The 13,215-nt window shown below is 50.0% G+C and overlaps 1 protein-coding gene across 2 annotated transcripts in view; it reads left to right on the forward strand.

The window, feature by feature from the left end:
- The window catches only part of LOC142468200 (sodium- and chloride-dependent creatine transporter 1-like), an 89,882-nt gene that overhangs the window by 16,137 nt on the left and 60,530 nt on the right, over positions 1–13,215 (forward strand). For both annotated transcript variants that reach the window (XM_075574459.1, XM_075574460.1), the window contains exons 2-3: positions 1,897–2,145; positions 9,521–9,652. In XM_075574459.1, the coding sequence (XP_075430574.1) occupies positions 1,897–2,145; positions 9,521–9,652 (381 nt within the window). The remainder of the gene's footprint in view (positions 1–1,896; positions 2,146–9,520; positions 9,653–13,215) is intronic.

Below are 13,215 nucleotides of genomic sequence, written 5' to 3' on the forward strand. Positions count from 1 at the left end.
ACTCCGCTCCCCCGCTGACTGTAGCGGCGCCGGGGGGGGTGGAGGGGAAGTGAGTGAGGGGAGGTGATCACTCCGCTCCCCTGCTGACTGTAGCGGCGCCGGGGGGGGGGGGTGGAGGGGAAGTGAGTGAGGGGAGGTGATCACTCCGCTCCCCCGCTGTGTGTAGCGGCGCCGGGGGGGTGGAGGGGAAGTGAGTGAGGGGAGGTGATCACTCCGCTCCCTCGCTGAGTGTAGCGGCGCCGGGGGGGGTGGAGGGGAAGTGAGTGAGGGGAGGTGATCACTCCGCTCCCCCGCTGAGTGTAGCGGCGCCGGGGGGGTGGAGGGGAAGTGAGTGAGGGGAGGTGATCACTCCGCTTCCCCGCTGAGTGTAGCGGCGCCGGGGGGGGGGGGTGAAGGGGGGTGAGGGGAGGTGAAGACAGCTCACTCACCTGTCCGGCCGCTCCCTCACCCGTCCGGCAGCTCCCTCACCCGTCCGGCAGCTCCCTCACCCGTCCGGCAGCTCCCACGTGGAGGGGGGGGGTGAAAGCGCGGTAAACAGGGAGAGGCGGAGCCTCCGGGACCGGTGGGGAAGAGAGCGGGAGATGTGCTGCTAACACTGTGAGCCCCGCTAATGTATGTAACACCGTGTGTGTGTGTGTGTGTGTGTGTGTGTGTGTGTGTGTGTGTGTGTGTGTGTGTGTGTGTGTGTGTGTATAGTGATGTGTGTGTGTGTGTGTGTGTGTGTGTGTATAGTGATGTGTGTGTGTATAGTGATGTGTGTGTGTGTGTGTATAGTGGTGTGTGTGTGTGTGTGTGTGTGTGTGTGTGTCCCCTTTGGCCCGTCACTCTGCCTCAGGCCAATGAGAGGTGTGGGGGGGCGGGCCAAGGGGGTGGTGTGAGTGTGTGAGGCCAATGAGAGGTGTGCGGGGGCGGGCGGCCCAAGGGACCAATGAGATTGCCGCTAGGGACACCGGACATCCAGGCAGGCAGGCAAACATACAGTGCTTTCACTAATATAGTATAAGATATATATATATATATATATATATATATATATATATATATATATATATATGTGTGTAATGTGTAGGATGCATAATACCTCCATAGCCAGAGTAACTGTATACCGTCACTCTACAATACTATATATATATATATATATATATATACTGATACCTCTACATGTATGTATGTATATATATATGTATATATATATATATATTATATATATATATATATATATATATATATATATATATATATATATATATATATATATATATATATATATATATATATATATATATATATATATATATATATATATATATATATATATATATATATATATATATATATATATATATATATATATATATATATATATATAGTATTGTAGAGTGATGGTATACAGTTACTCTGGCTATGGAGGTATTATGACATCCTACACATAACTAGATACCATCTCTCTTTGATATATACCTTGTATTTCTGTACTTATGCCAGACCTGAAGAAGAACCCTGCGAGATTCCAATAGAATGTGTTATACCACCTACTCCTCCTCTGTTACTTTACTACAGGAAAGAAACAACCAACGCAGCTACCCACCCTCCTTTCTCTAATCGGAGCCCTAATTGTGAGCTAATTGTCAAGCAATCAACTATGTAATTACATTAAGTATTTTCCTGGCTGCGCACAAAAACAGAAATCGACATCACTGCACAGGTTACCGTATACAATTATAAGATTAATTCTATGTTATAGATTAAAGGAAAGAGCAGAAGTCTTCGCAGGGAGAACAATTATGGCACGTCTAGCTCCTTCATTGACATAGGGGGACCGGCAATGTGTTGATAGCACCATTCAAGGAAAGTGTTGTGATGCTAATTTGGTGTTGGCTTTCTGTGTTTCTGCAGAGAACGGTGGGTGCCCTGGAGCCCCAGAGATGGAAGGAGCCGAGACGGCAGGAGGGGGGGAAGCAGTCCCAGATGAGAAGGGGGTGATTGCCCCACTGGTGGTGCCTGCCATGGGTCCTGTGAAAATACCCATCCCGGAGCGGGAGACTTGGACCCGTCAGATGGACTTCATCATGTCTTGTGTTGGCTTTGCGGTGGGACTGGGAAATGTCTGGCGGTTCCCGTACCTCTGCTACAAAAACGGAGGAGGTAATCATCACGTGTTCAAATAAGGGGGAGACCTCGGGCCTGTCATTCATGCCTTGGAAGACATCCTCATGCATAGGAGGGCAGCCTCACTCATTGAAAGGCAGCCTCACTCATTGAAAGGCAGCCTCACTCATTGAAGGGCAGCCTCACTCATTGAAGGGCAGCCTCACTCCTTGGAGGGCAGCCTCACTCCTTGGGGGGCAGCCTCACTCCTTGGAGGGCAGCCTCACTCCTTGGAGGGCAGCCTCACTCCTTGGAGGGCAGCCTCACTCCTTGGAAGGAAGCCTCACTCCCTGTAGAGTGAGACCCCGTACGTTATGGGGTACCCAAAGGGTTAAAGCAGCAATCCCACCCAATTTAGCCATTGATTATTTTTACAGAATTAGAACTGAGCGCCTTCCGGAGATAAACAGAGTTATCTTTAGCTTCAGACACCCCCAGGTTCCCGAAATACTTGTGGTTTAGTTACCGGTGTTCCCTCATGGATATTTAAAAGGTTGCCCAATAGAAAGCCAGAACGTCTTGCCCCCGATGATGTTACAGCTTCCAATTGGCCTGCGGGACCCATGAAATGTGGCTGCGTTTTGATTTTCTTAAAGGGGAAGAAAACACCAGCAACTAAATCGATGACCCTCTAAGGAACCTAGGGACCCCAGAACTAAAAATAGAGTGTTTCGGTTCCAGGACAGACCCCGGTTTTGAAATCCATCGTTAAAAATAAACAGCTCGGTGGGATTGCTGCTTTAATGAAGCAGATTACCACAGATTGTCCAACGGCCCTTCAACCCCTAATTATTGTTCTAATTATAATCTAATGGCAGTGGGATTAATAAACATCACTGCTATTCGTGTTCTCACGGTGTGGCGCAGATGGACAGAGGTCCGTCATTGACCTAACGAGGGGCAAACCTAAATGAACGCCTTATTAAGTGAATCTTCATAGCTCACTAGTGTCAAGTTAAGTCACATTTTCGTCTGGAAAGGGCATTGCGTTAAGTACAGTATAACAGCCGCTAGGGCTAATAATATGCAAAAGAGGTGTTCCCCCTAACATCACATATCCACAGAGGTCAGTTATAATTAAAGCAGGGGTTTAACGAGACATTAGTTGTCATACCTAAAGGTGGCGTTACTCCCATCAAGACCCAGACAAACGGGGAGAGACAGAGAGAGGGAACTTCAAAACTCCTACTGTAGGGTCTGGATGGGAGAAACGCCATCTTTAGGTATGACAACTAATGTCTCGTTACATCCCTGCTTTAATTATAATGGGAGTAACGTGTTAAAGCAGCAGTCCAGGTTGAATTTCTTGCTTTTGTTTTGTTGTAGATTTAAAGCAGGGGTTGTCCAGAGCTGAACCCCATTAATTTCAGCTCCGGGGACCCACTGTTTCCGGAGATACTTACCTCCGTAAGGCGTTCCAGTAGCAGCGCTGTGTGCGCTGTGTGCGCCTTATGAAATAGCGGCTTGGAAAAATAAACAATTAACCATCATATCTTCTTCCAAGATGTAACATTTCAGCATTCAGATTTGGCACGTCAGAAACGTTTATTCAATACTAGCTGAGAGACCCGGCGTTGCCCGGGATGTAAATGCGTAATAGGTAGTATTATTTATAAATCGTGGAACAATAGGTGAGTATTTGTTGGAAAGGTTGGATAATAATTTTGAAAAGAAAGATGGAATAAAATGTAATACGATGTTGTAAAAAAATGGTTTATTGTGAACACACCACAGTACAATGTATATTTTGGTGACATAACAGATGTAAAAATGTGAGGCGTGTATCCTGCTAGGGTGTGAGGCGGCGGGTGGCGCGTGGGTTGTGAGTGCTGTCTGTGAGTGGGGGTCCTGCTAGGGTGTGAGGCGGCAGGTGGCACGTGGGTTGTGAGTGCTGTCTGTGAGTGGGGGTCCTGCTAGGGTGTGAGCGTGTGTGAGGCGGCGGGTGGGTGTTCAGTACGGGTGGCGCGTGGGTAGTGAGTGCTGGCTGTGGGTCGGGGTCCTGCTAGGGTGTGAGGCGGCGGGTGTGTGGCGAGTGCGGGTGACAGCTGGTCAGTGATATTGTTGCGTAGGGGCAGGAGGCGCCAGGTGTGTGTCGAGTGTGTGGGGTGGGTGAGAGGCGGCGGGTGTGTGTCGAGTGGCGGGTGTCTGTTTAGTGCGTGCGGCGGCTGTGTGGCGCGGGGATGTGAGCGGTGGGCGGGTGAAAGGCAGAAGTGCGGGTGGGCGAAAGGCAGAAGTGCGGGAGGGCGGACGAAAGGCGTTGAAGGAGGGGAGGTGAGGTCGGAGGGGGTGGTGGGGGATGGTGAGGGGAGGTGAAGGGGGGGCGGAGGGGAGGTGAAGGGGGGGCGGAGGGGAGGTGAAGGGGGGGTGAGGGGAGGTGAAGGGGGGGTGACGGGAGGTGGAGGGGGTTGCCGGGAGGTGAAGGGAGGGGGGGGGGGTGACAGGAGGTGAAGGGAGGGGGGGGGGGTGACAGGAGGGGGGTGACAGGAGGCGTGAAGGGAGGAAGGGAAGGGGGAGGTGGAGGAGAGGAAGGGGGAAGAGGGAGGTGGGGCAGGAGGGGAAGGGGTGAGGAGAAGGGGGGAGGGGGAAAGGGTGGGGGGGGGAGGTGGGGGAAAGGGTGAAGGGGGGGAGGTAAGGGTGAAGGGGGGAGGGGTGAAGGGGGAAAGGGGGTAAAGGTGGGGGAGGGGAAAAGGGGGGAAAGGTGGGGGAGGAGGGAAAGGGGGGTGGAGGGGGGAAGGGGGTGAAGGGGGTGGAGGGGGGGAAGAGGGGAGAGGGGGGATGGGGAAAGGGGGGAGGTGGAGGAGGGTAAGGGGGGAGGTGAGGAGGGTAAGGGGGGAGGTGAGGAGGGTAAGGGGGGAGGTGAGGAGGGGAGGTGGAGGAGGGGGGAGGTGGAGGAGGGGAAGGGGGGAGATGGAGGAGGGGAAGGGGGAGATGGAGGAGGGGAAGGGGGGAGATGGAGGAGGGGAAGGGGGGAGGTGGTGGGAAGAGGGGGGAGGTGGTGGGAAGGGTGGAAGAGGGGGGAGGTGGTGGGAAGGGGGGAGGTGGGAAGGGGGGAGGTGGTGGGAAGGGGGGGAGGTGGTGGGAAGGGGGGGAGGAGGTGGGAAGGGGGTGGGAAGGTGGGAAGGGGGGGGGGGGTGGGAAGGGGGGGGGCGGTGGAAAGGGGGGGGGATGTGGTGGGAAGAGGGGGGAGGTGGTGGGAGGTTGTAAGGGGGAGTGAAGGGAAGGTGAAGGGGGGTTAAGGTGGGGTGGAGGGGAAGGGGGCGGGGGGGGTGGAGGGGAGGTGAAGGGGGGGGTGGAGGGGAGGTGAAGGGGGGGGTGGAGGGGAGGTTAAGGGGGGGTGTGGAGGGCAGGTTAAGGGGGGGTGGAGGGGGGGTGAAGTGGAGGGGATGTGGAAGGGAGGGGAAGTGTAGTGAGGTGGAGGGGAGGTGGAAGGGAGGGGAAGTGTAGTGAGGGGAGGTGAAGGCCGCTCACTCACCCGTCCGGCAGCTCCCACGTGGATCTGAGGCGGGAGGCAGCGTGTTGTGGCCGCTCCCCCGCTGACTGTAGTGGCGCCGGGGGGGGGGGGTGGAGGGGAAGTGAGTGAGGGGAGGTGATCACTCCGCTCCCCCGCTGACTGTAGCGGCGCCGGGGGGGGTGGAGGGGAAGTGAGTGAGGGGAGGTGATCACTCCGCTCCCCTGCTGACTGTAGCGGCGCCGGGGGGGGGTGGAGGGGAAGTGAGTGAGGGGAGGTGATCACTCCGCTCCCCCGCTGTGTGTAGCGGCGCCGGGGGGGTGGAGGGGAAGTGAGTGAGGGGAGGTGATCACTCCGCTCCCTCGCTGAGTGTAGCGGCGCCGGGGGGGGTGGAGGGGAAGTGAGTGAGGGGAGGTGATCACTCCGCTCCCCCGCTGAGTGTAGCGGCGCCGGGGGGGTGGAGGGGAAGTGAGTGAGGGGAGGTGATCACTCCGCTTCCCCGCTGAGTGTAGCGGCGCCGGGGGGGGGTGAAGGGGGGTGAGGGGAGGTGAAGACAGCTCACTCACCTGTCCGGCCGCTCCCTCACCCGTCCGGCAGCTCCCTCACCCGTCCGGCAGCTCCCTCACCCGTCCGGCAGCTCCCACGTGGAGGGGGGGGGTGAAAGCGCGGGAAACAGGGAGAGGCGGAGGGAGAGGCGGAGCCTCCGGGACCGGTGGGGAAGAGAGCGGGAGATGTGCTGCTAACACTGTGAGCCCCGCTAATGTATGTAACACCGTGTGTGTGTGTGTGTGTGTGTGTGTGTGTGTGTGTGTGTGTGTGTGTGTGTGTATAGTGATGTGTGTGTGTGTGTGTGTGTGTGTGTGTGTGTATAGTGATGTGTGTGTGTGTGTGTGTGTGTGTGTATAGTGATGTGTGTGTGTGTGTATAGTGGTGTGTGTGTGTGTGTGTGTGTGTGTCCCCTTTGGCCCGTCACTCTGCCTCAGGCCAATGAGAGGTGTGGGGGGCGGGCCAAGGGGGTGGTGTGAGTGTGTGAGGCCAATGAGAGGTGTGCGGGGGCGGGCAGCCCAAGGGACCAATGAGATTGCCGCTAGGGACACCGGACATCCAGGCAGGCAGGCAAACATACAGTGCTTTCACTAATATAGTATAAGATTACCCGCAGATATGTTATTTCACATCAAACATGGCATGTGCTTTTCCAAGATGGTAACTTTGTCCTTTCTTGCTTCTCGTTTAGAAACGTCCGGTCCTGATATTATTCTTCTCCGATGTATTCATGTTCTCTAATTAATCTACTAGTCTGCTATATCTTTATTCAGAGAGAAACTACATTCGCAGGTGTTTTCTATTCGGAGTTTTATCTCTGAATAAGGCATCATCACCCTGTGTCTTTGTCTGTCTTAGTGACATAATGTATGACTAGTCACGTCCCTTATATAAGCAAATCAACTTCAACTTGTCTGACTTTCAGAGGTCATCACGTCATAGTCCCAAATTGTCACAGATCCTTTTTCTCTTATCAACAGCTGTCTGGAATATAACCGTACCCACACTTCTCAGATGTCCTCCAAACAGCGGCCATTACAATCAATCCCCCTTCTTCATTTCTAAGGATAGAATTTCTAACCCGGCTTAAATGTCCCGCGTCACGCGGACCACTCGGCAGCCGTGATGTCATCCCTTGCAGCTTCTGATTGGCCCATGTGACCAGGACCTTTAAGCTCGCCAGAGATACCTACGGAGGTACAGTAAGTATCTCGGGAAGCAGGGGGTCCCCCGGGCTGAAATTAACGGGGTTCAGCTCTGAAGACTCCCTGCATTAATCCAATTTACAAAATTGCTAAAAAAAAGCAAGAAATATAACCTAGCCTGCTGCTTTGCGTCTATGCTAATGAGATATACAATAGTCGTTACTTTACATATTATTATCTGTGACTATGCACTAACCTCAGGAAAAATAACGCCCGTTAATGATTCTGATAACAGCCCCTTATTAGCACGGTGTTACTAGACTTCTGTAGCTCTGAGCCTGGCCCCTGTGCATGATCACTGCCTTGTCTCTCTTTATGTATAATAAGACGATGAGACATATATATACGACGAGCTATGAGAGAGCCGTGCAGGGCCCCTTCTCCCTCCCCCATTTACAGTCTCAGTCTTGCACACAGTCACACGCTCTAAAAATGGAAATCTGCTTCAGAGAGGGGAGGGAGAAGGGGGGGGAACAAAAACAGTCAGTCGTTGAAGCAATTACTTAAGAGATGTTTGCCGAGTGAAGGGGAGGATCAGAGAGGCAGATATGGGCAGCTGATGAATTATACATCTGCCACAATATGCTGATGCATCGCTGCCATGTCTTATCTGGGCTTCCTGCAGAACTGCAGGTTGTCCTGGAAATTAACATAGAAATACCATTTGTGAAGTATCTCTGCTGCCTGGCGCTCCCTACGAGAACATCAAACAGAATAGAATAGCATCACATACAATACCAGAATGGCATATAGTATATTATATAGTATAGTACAATGATGCTGAATGTTTGTACCCTCCAAAGGGGGCTGTCCATCAAGGTGATAGTGCCGTTCAGGGCACTATCACACAGAAACTCCAATTTACTTCACTGGGAGTTACCCCCCCGATCGGCACTATCGCAGTTGAATGAATAACCCCTCCATTCTTCGAACTCTCCGGCTTTTTAAAATAACCTCTTTAGTGGCAGAAAGGCTGACCATGCCTAGCTTTGAGAGAGATCATACAGTATACTCGTATGTCATCGCGTTGCATCTCACGCTCTTCTTCAGGGGTGGGTATTTTAGCAGAGTGTCTGCATGTCTTGATGACCTGAGAATCGGAGTGGGATTTTCATTGGTTTTTCTTTATTGTGATGCTCTGTGTTTCTGTACAAAGTCTAAAGTCAAAAATGTATGTGAAGGACACTACAACAATAGCATAATAAACACGTGCCACCGAAGAGAGAAGTCAACCTTAAAACAAGCTCCTGATGGAGTCCACTGGGATGAGAACTGGCAAATCGGTCAGATATAAAAAATGATAAAGAAAATATGTTAGATTTTCATTTGATTGCTCACCAACATTTTGGCTCACAACCAGGAGCTTTCCTCGCGGAAAAAAACAGTGGTATTGAGTCCAGGAGTCACCAAACTCAGTCCTCAAGGGCTGCCAACTGTCCGGCTTTTGTAGATATCCCTGTTTCAGCACAGGTGGCTCAATCAGTAGCCCAGTCTTACAGCCATATAAGATACATATGGCTATATGTATCTGCTACAGCGAATACATCCATAGTGTGGAAATGCTGTTGTCCCTCCCTGTCCTGTTTTTGACCCTCCCTCCATTCCCTTTGACAGCTTTTACTTCCTATAGGTCAGTTTTTTTTTCCAACCAGGGTTCATAGGAACCCTTGGGTTCCCCGGGCATCCCTAAAGGGTTCCCTGCCATTTTCTGGTCATTTGAAAATTGTATCAAATACAGAAGAAGTTATATACAATGCATCTGATCGCAGATGCGCTATTAGAGATAGTTGGGGTTCCTCCGAATTTCACTTGGGATTTCTTAACCAAAGAAAGGTTGGAAACCACTGCTCTAGGTCATGAATGATTGCAACATTGGTGGGTGTAGGTGGCTGAATGAGAGGGGAACAGCAGATCCTCCATGATTAGGGTTACAGTGCAGTGTACGTGGAGGAGAACATTTTAAGGCTCTTCCATGACAAATGTAATATTTTAGTATAAGTAGGTGCTGTACACATAATATAAACTCCTATTATATCAAAGAGGACCGTCACCCAGGTAAGAGCAGAAACATTGAAAATCACACCATTTACAACTAGTAATAAAGTTGATGCATCTGAGTTTGATCACTGCCATCCATGAATATTCCGGCTGTCTTTCTCTTATCTCTGCACAGGTGTGTTCCTGATTCCTTATCTGTTGATAGTCTTTGTGGGAGGAATCCCAGTTTTCTTCCTGGAGATTGCTTTGGGTCAGTTCATGAAGCAAGGTGGAATTGCGGCGTGGAATATCGCTCCGCTTTTCAGAGGTAACAGACACCCCTGTTTCCCTACATTGAACAGTTGCCTGAAGTATATGACACTCTGCAGACAGTCCGATTGAACTCATTACTCAATTCACCCCACCAGTCTTCCCCCCCAGCCAATCGAGAATCGGAACACAACCAACCAATGACACATTGTGACACAAACATCTTACTTGTTATATTATCCAGTGCCCCCAAAAATATCATACCCAAAAAAAGTCTGCAACAAGCGTTAACCTTTTTATTACTATTGTGATCGTATAAATGAAATAACTTGCTTATTTACACAAGGTTTGGGGACTTCAGATTGCTGTTTTGCCAACTCCAAATATCCCAAGGAACACAATTCAAATCTGGGGAATTTCCGTGCAAATAAAGGTGCACTGCACCCCTTCCTCACCCTTCTTTTGTTACATGGGTGGGAAGGAAGGGATCCCTAGAGCTGAATTGTGTTAATTGTGTTAATTTCAGCTCCGGGGATGTCCTGGTTCCTCAGATAACAGGAAAAGTGTTGTCGGTACATTTGGAAGGAGAGGAGGAGGAGGAGGGTGAGGAGAGGGGGTGAGAGAGGAGGAGGAGGAGGGGTGCAACAGTCTTGGAATGTGTGGGAGGAGCATTAAGATCAGTATTACTCGTCATGGGCCTGTATGACTGCAGGTCCGTTATTTATAAATGATCTGACCAGGACATAATTAGTTCTAAATTTCACTCCAAGCGTGCACCAATTTGCACCAATTTGCACCATTTCATATTCTATTTCCTAAAACAAAGAGGGATACTGGTGCCTAATGAGTCCGATTAGGTGGAGTCCTGGATATCCAGTAGAAATAGTTCAAGTTCCAAAGTGATCAGCAGTCTCTCGATCTTGAGATGACCGGATGGAACTTCATTCAAACTTCAAAGATCGAGAGACTGCTGATCACTTTGGAACTTGAACTATTTCTACTGGATATCCAGGACTCCACCTAATCGGACTCATTAGGCCCCGGTATCCCTCTTTGTTTTATCCTTGTGTTCTGATTGTACCATCAGATTACCATCAGGCTGCCTAGCTTGCCATTAGGGTTCACCCTCATACTAGGGTCTATTGTATATGTCCATTATGTGATTCTTGCGCGCGTCGCACTTTTCCCCCATTTGTAGAAGCCGCCTGGCAACCCTCTTAACAATACACGGTTACATTAAAAGAACAGTTAGAGTTGGTAAATTAGTAAGTATAGACGAGCAAGACTTTTAAACTTGCTAAGATGCAACTAGCATCCTTACGGTACCGTGGTACCTAGAGACTAAGCGCGTGGGAAACATTATGGGTAACGCGATGACTTGACGACGCAACGTCATGTGATGATGTCACATGACAAGCGGGGCCTCTTGCCCACTTGACATGTGGTAGCCGTTGAAGATGCCGGCTTCGGAGGCGGTAAGAGGCCCTGCGTGCGCACACAGTATGCTCCGGGGCCGCCAAACTTCACAGTTAATGGTACCATTCCCTCCAGGGGAAACAAAATGGTGGTTTAAATCCCCCTGGGGGTGGTGGTTACAACATTTAAACTGCGGTTATGGTAGTTGGGCCCGGGAAGAGAGAGAGGCCTCTGTAACCACAGTGCCACCAGGCAGCCCTGCAGATATGTATCTCGGGGACCCGTGGGTCAGCTCCAGATACCCCCTGATTCCCTTTCATGGGGGGGGGAATAAAGCACGGAGGACTGGCCCTTTAAACGACCCTTTTGAGAACACCGTAGTGTTCGACTTCATATCAAACTGTGCACATTACATTATGAAATGCAACATAGAACCGCTGACAAGTGTGTAATAGTTCCCGGCGTGTCAGCCCCTGGCGCCTAACACATCTCTTATGAATTTGCAGTAAGTGTGACGTGCTGTTATTCTTCTGTAAAGGGCTGGGGTAATGTGCGTTATAAACCCCCGCGGAGATCACAGATTGGAAAAAATGCTCACTAGGCTCCATTTACGGTAGGTTTACTTAGGCGAGAGTTACACGGGTAAAATACGGGGGCAGAAAAAGCAAGGCTTCCTCAGCAAAAACACGAAATGAACTTTATAAAAATAAATACATTTCTTCATGTAACCGTGGGAGGCAGGAGAGGGGGGGGGGATTCTTTTCATGTCCAGATATTAATCTTCAGCAGAGTAAGGTTGACATTTTGGCCGCTTACCCCTGGATCGGCTTAGACAAAGGCAGGAAAATGCAGTCTCTTTTTTTGTAAAATAATGTCTTTTAACCCTTTTCCCTTTGTGTAATAAAAGAAAACACGTACCCAGTCACATATCCCCCACTGGTGTATAACAGTGGGCTAGATTTACAAAATGGCTGCAAGACACTTTATTACAGCAGGGGTTCTCCACTCCAGTCCTCAAGTCCGTCCCCCCCCCCGCCCCCAACAGTTCAGGTTTTCAGGATATCCCTGCGTCAGCACAGGTGGTGCAGTCAAAGATTGAGCCTCTGAGCCACCTGTGCTGAAGCAGGAACTGATTGTGTCACCTGTGCTGAAGCAGGAACTGATTGTGTCACCTGTGCTGAAGCAGGGACTGGATTGCGCCACCTGTGCTGAAGCAGGGATATCATGAAAACCTGACCTGTTGGAAGGTCTTGGGGACTGGAGTTGAGAACCCCGGCCTTACAGCCTAATTCACTTGAATGGATCCTTAATAAGAAGGCCCAATGTCTCTATCGGATGCGCACATGTAAACAACAATGAATAAACAGGAGAACTTCAAGTAGAAATCCCTCCGATTTTTTTTAATTGATTTGTTTTTTACAGACTTAGAACCAGGGGGTTCCCCCCGAGCTGAACAATGCTATTTTTAGCTAGGCAACCCCTGGTTCCAGAGATACGGTAACGTTTAAGTTTCCGGTGTTCTGACTGGCTACTCAAAGATGGCCATTGTCATCCAATAGGAAACCGCAATATCAACCCACCTCATAACAATGCAGCTTTCTATTGGCCCACAGGACCAAAGCCGATTTGGTGGCCATTTTGATTTCCCAAATGTTATAGGAAGCATCGGCAACTAGAAGGGTAAATATCTCGGTAATTGGAGAGGGTCCCTGGAGCTAAAAATGGCGCAGTTAAGCTCAGAGGACCCCTCAGTTTGTATTCTGTAAAACAAAAAGTGGAGAAAATAAAAACAAGTAGGAGCAGGGGAATTGCTGCTGTTTCGATATTGAGAAGCTGGATACAGATTTCCAATTTTCCACTAAATAAATGACTAGTTTTTACTTTGAAAGATGTCTGTGAGCAGGGTTACCGGCTCTGCACTTCTTTAACCCAGGCTGTGCTGGAAAGCTGTGTAATACGGCAGGCATAAATGTATAGGGGTCCATGTTAAAATGGATTTGAAGCAAAAGGTGACACTGTGTGCTCATTTGCATGTCATTACCCAGAATCCCTGACTGCAGTGGAAGCACTGCATGCTAAGAGATAATGGGGAAAGGCAGGGTTGCAGACCTGTCTGAGACATGTGAATGTGCTCACACGTGGTATTTTTATTTCCTGTATACTATACGGTGGAGGGTTTTTGTCACTTTTTTGCCCACCATAACT

The sequence above is a fragment of the Ascaphus truei genome, chromosome 17, assembly GCF_040206685.1.
Source record: "Ascaphus truei isolate aAscTru1 chromosome 17, aAscTru1.hap1, whole genome shotgun sequence".
NCBI lineage: Eukaryota > Metazoa > Chordata > Amphibia > Anura > Ascaphidae > Ascaphus > Ascaphus truei.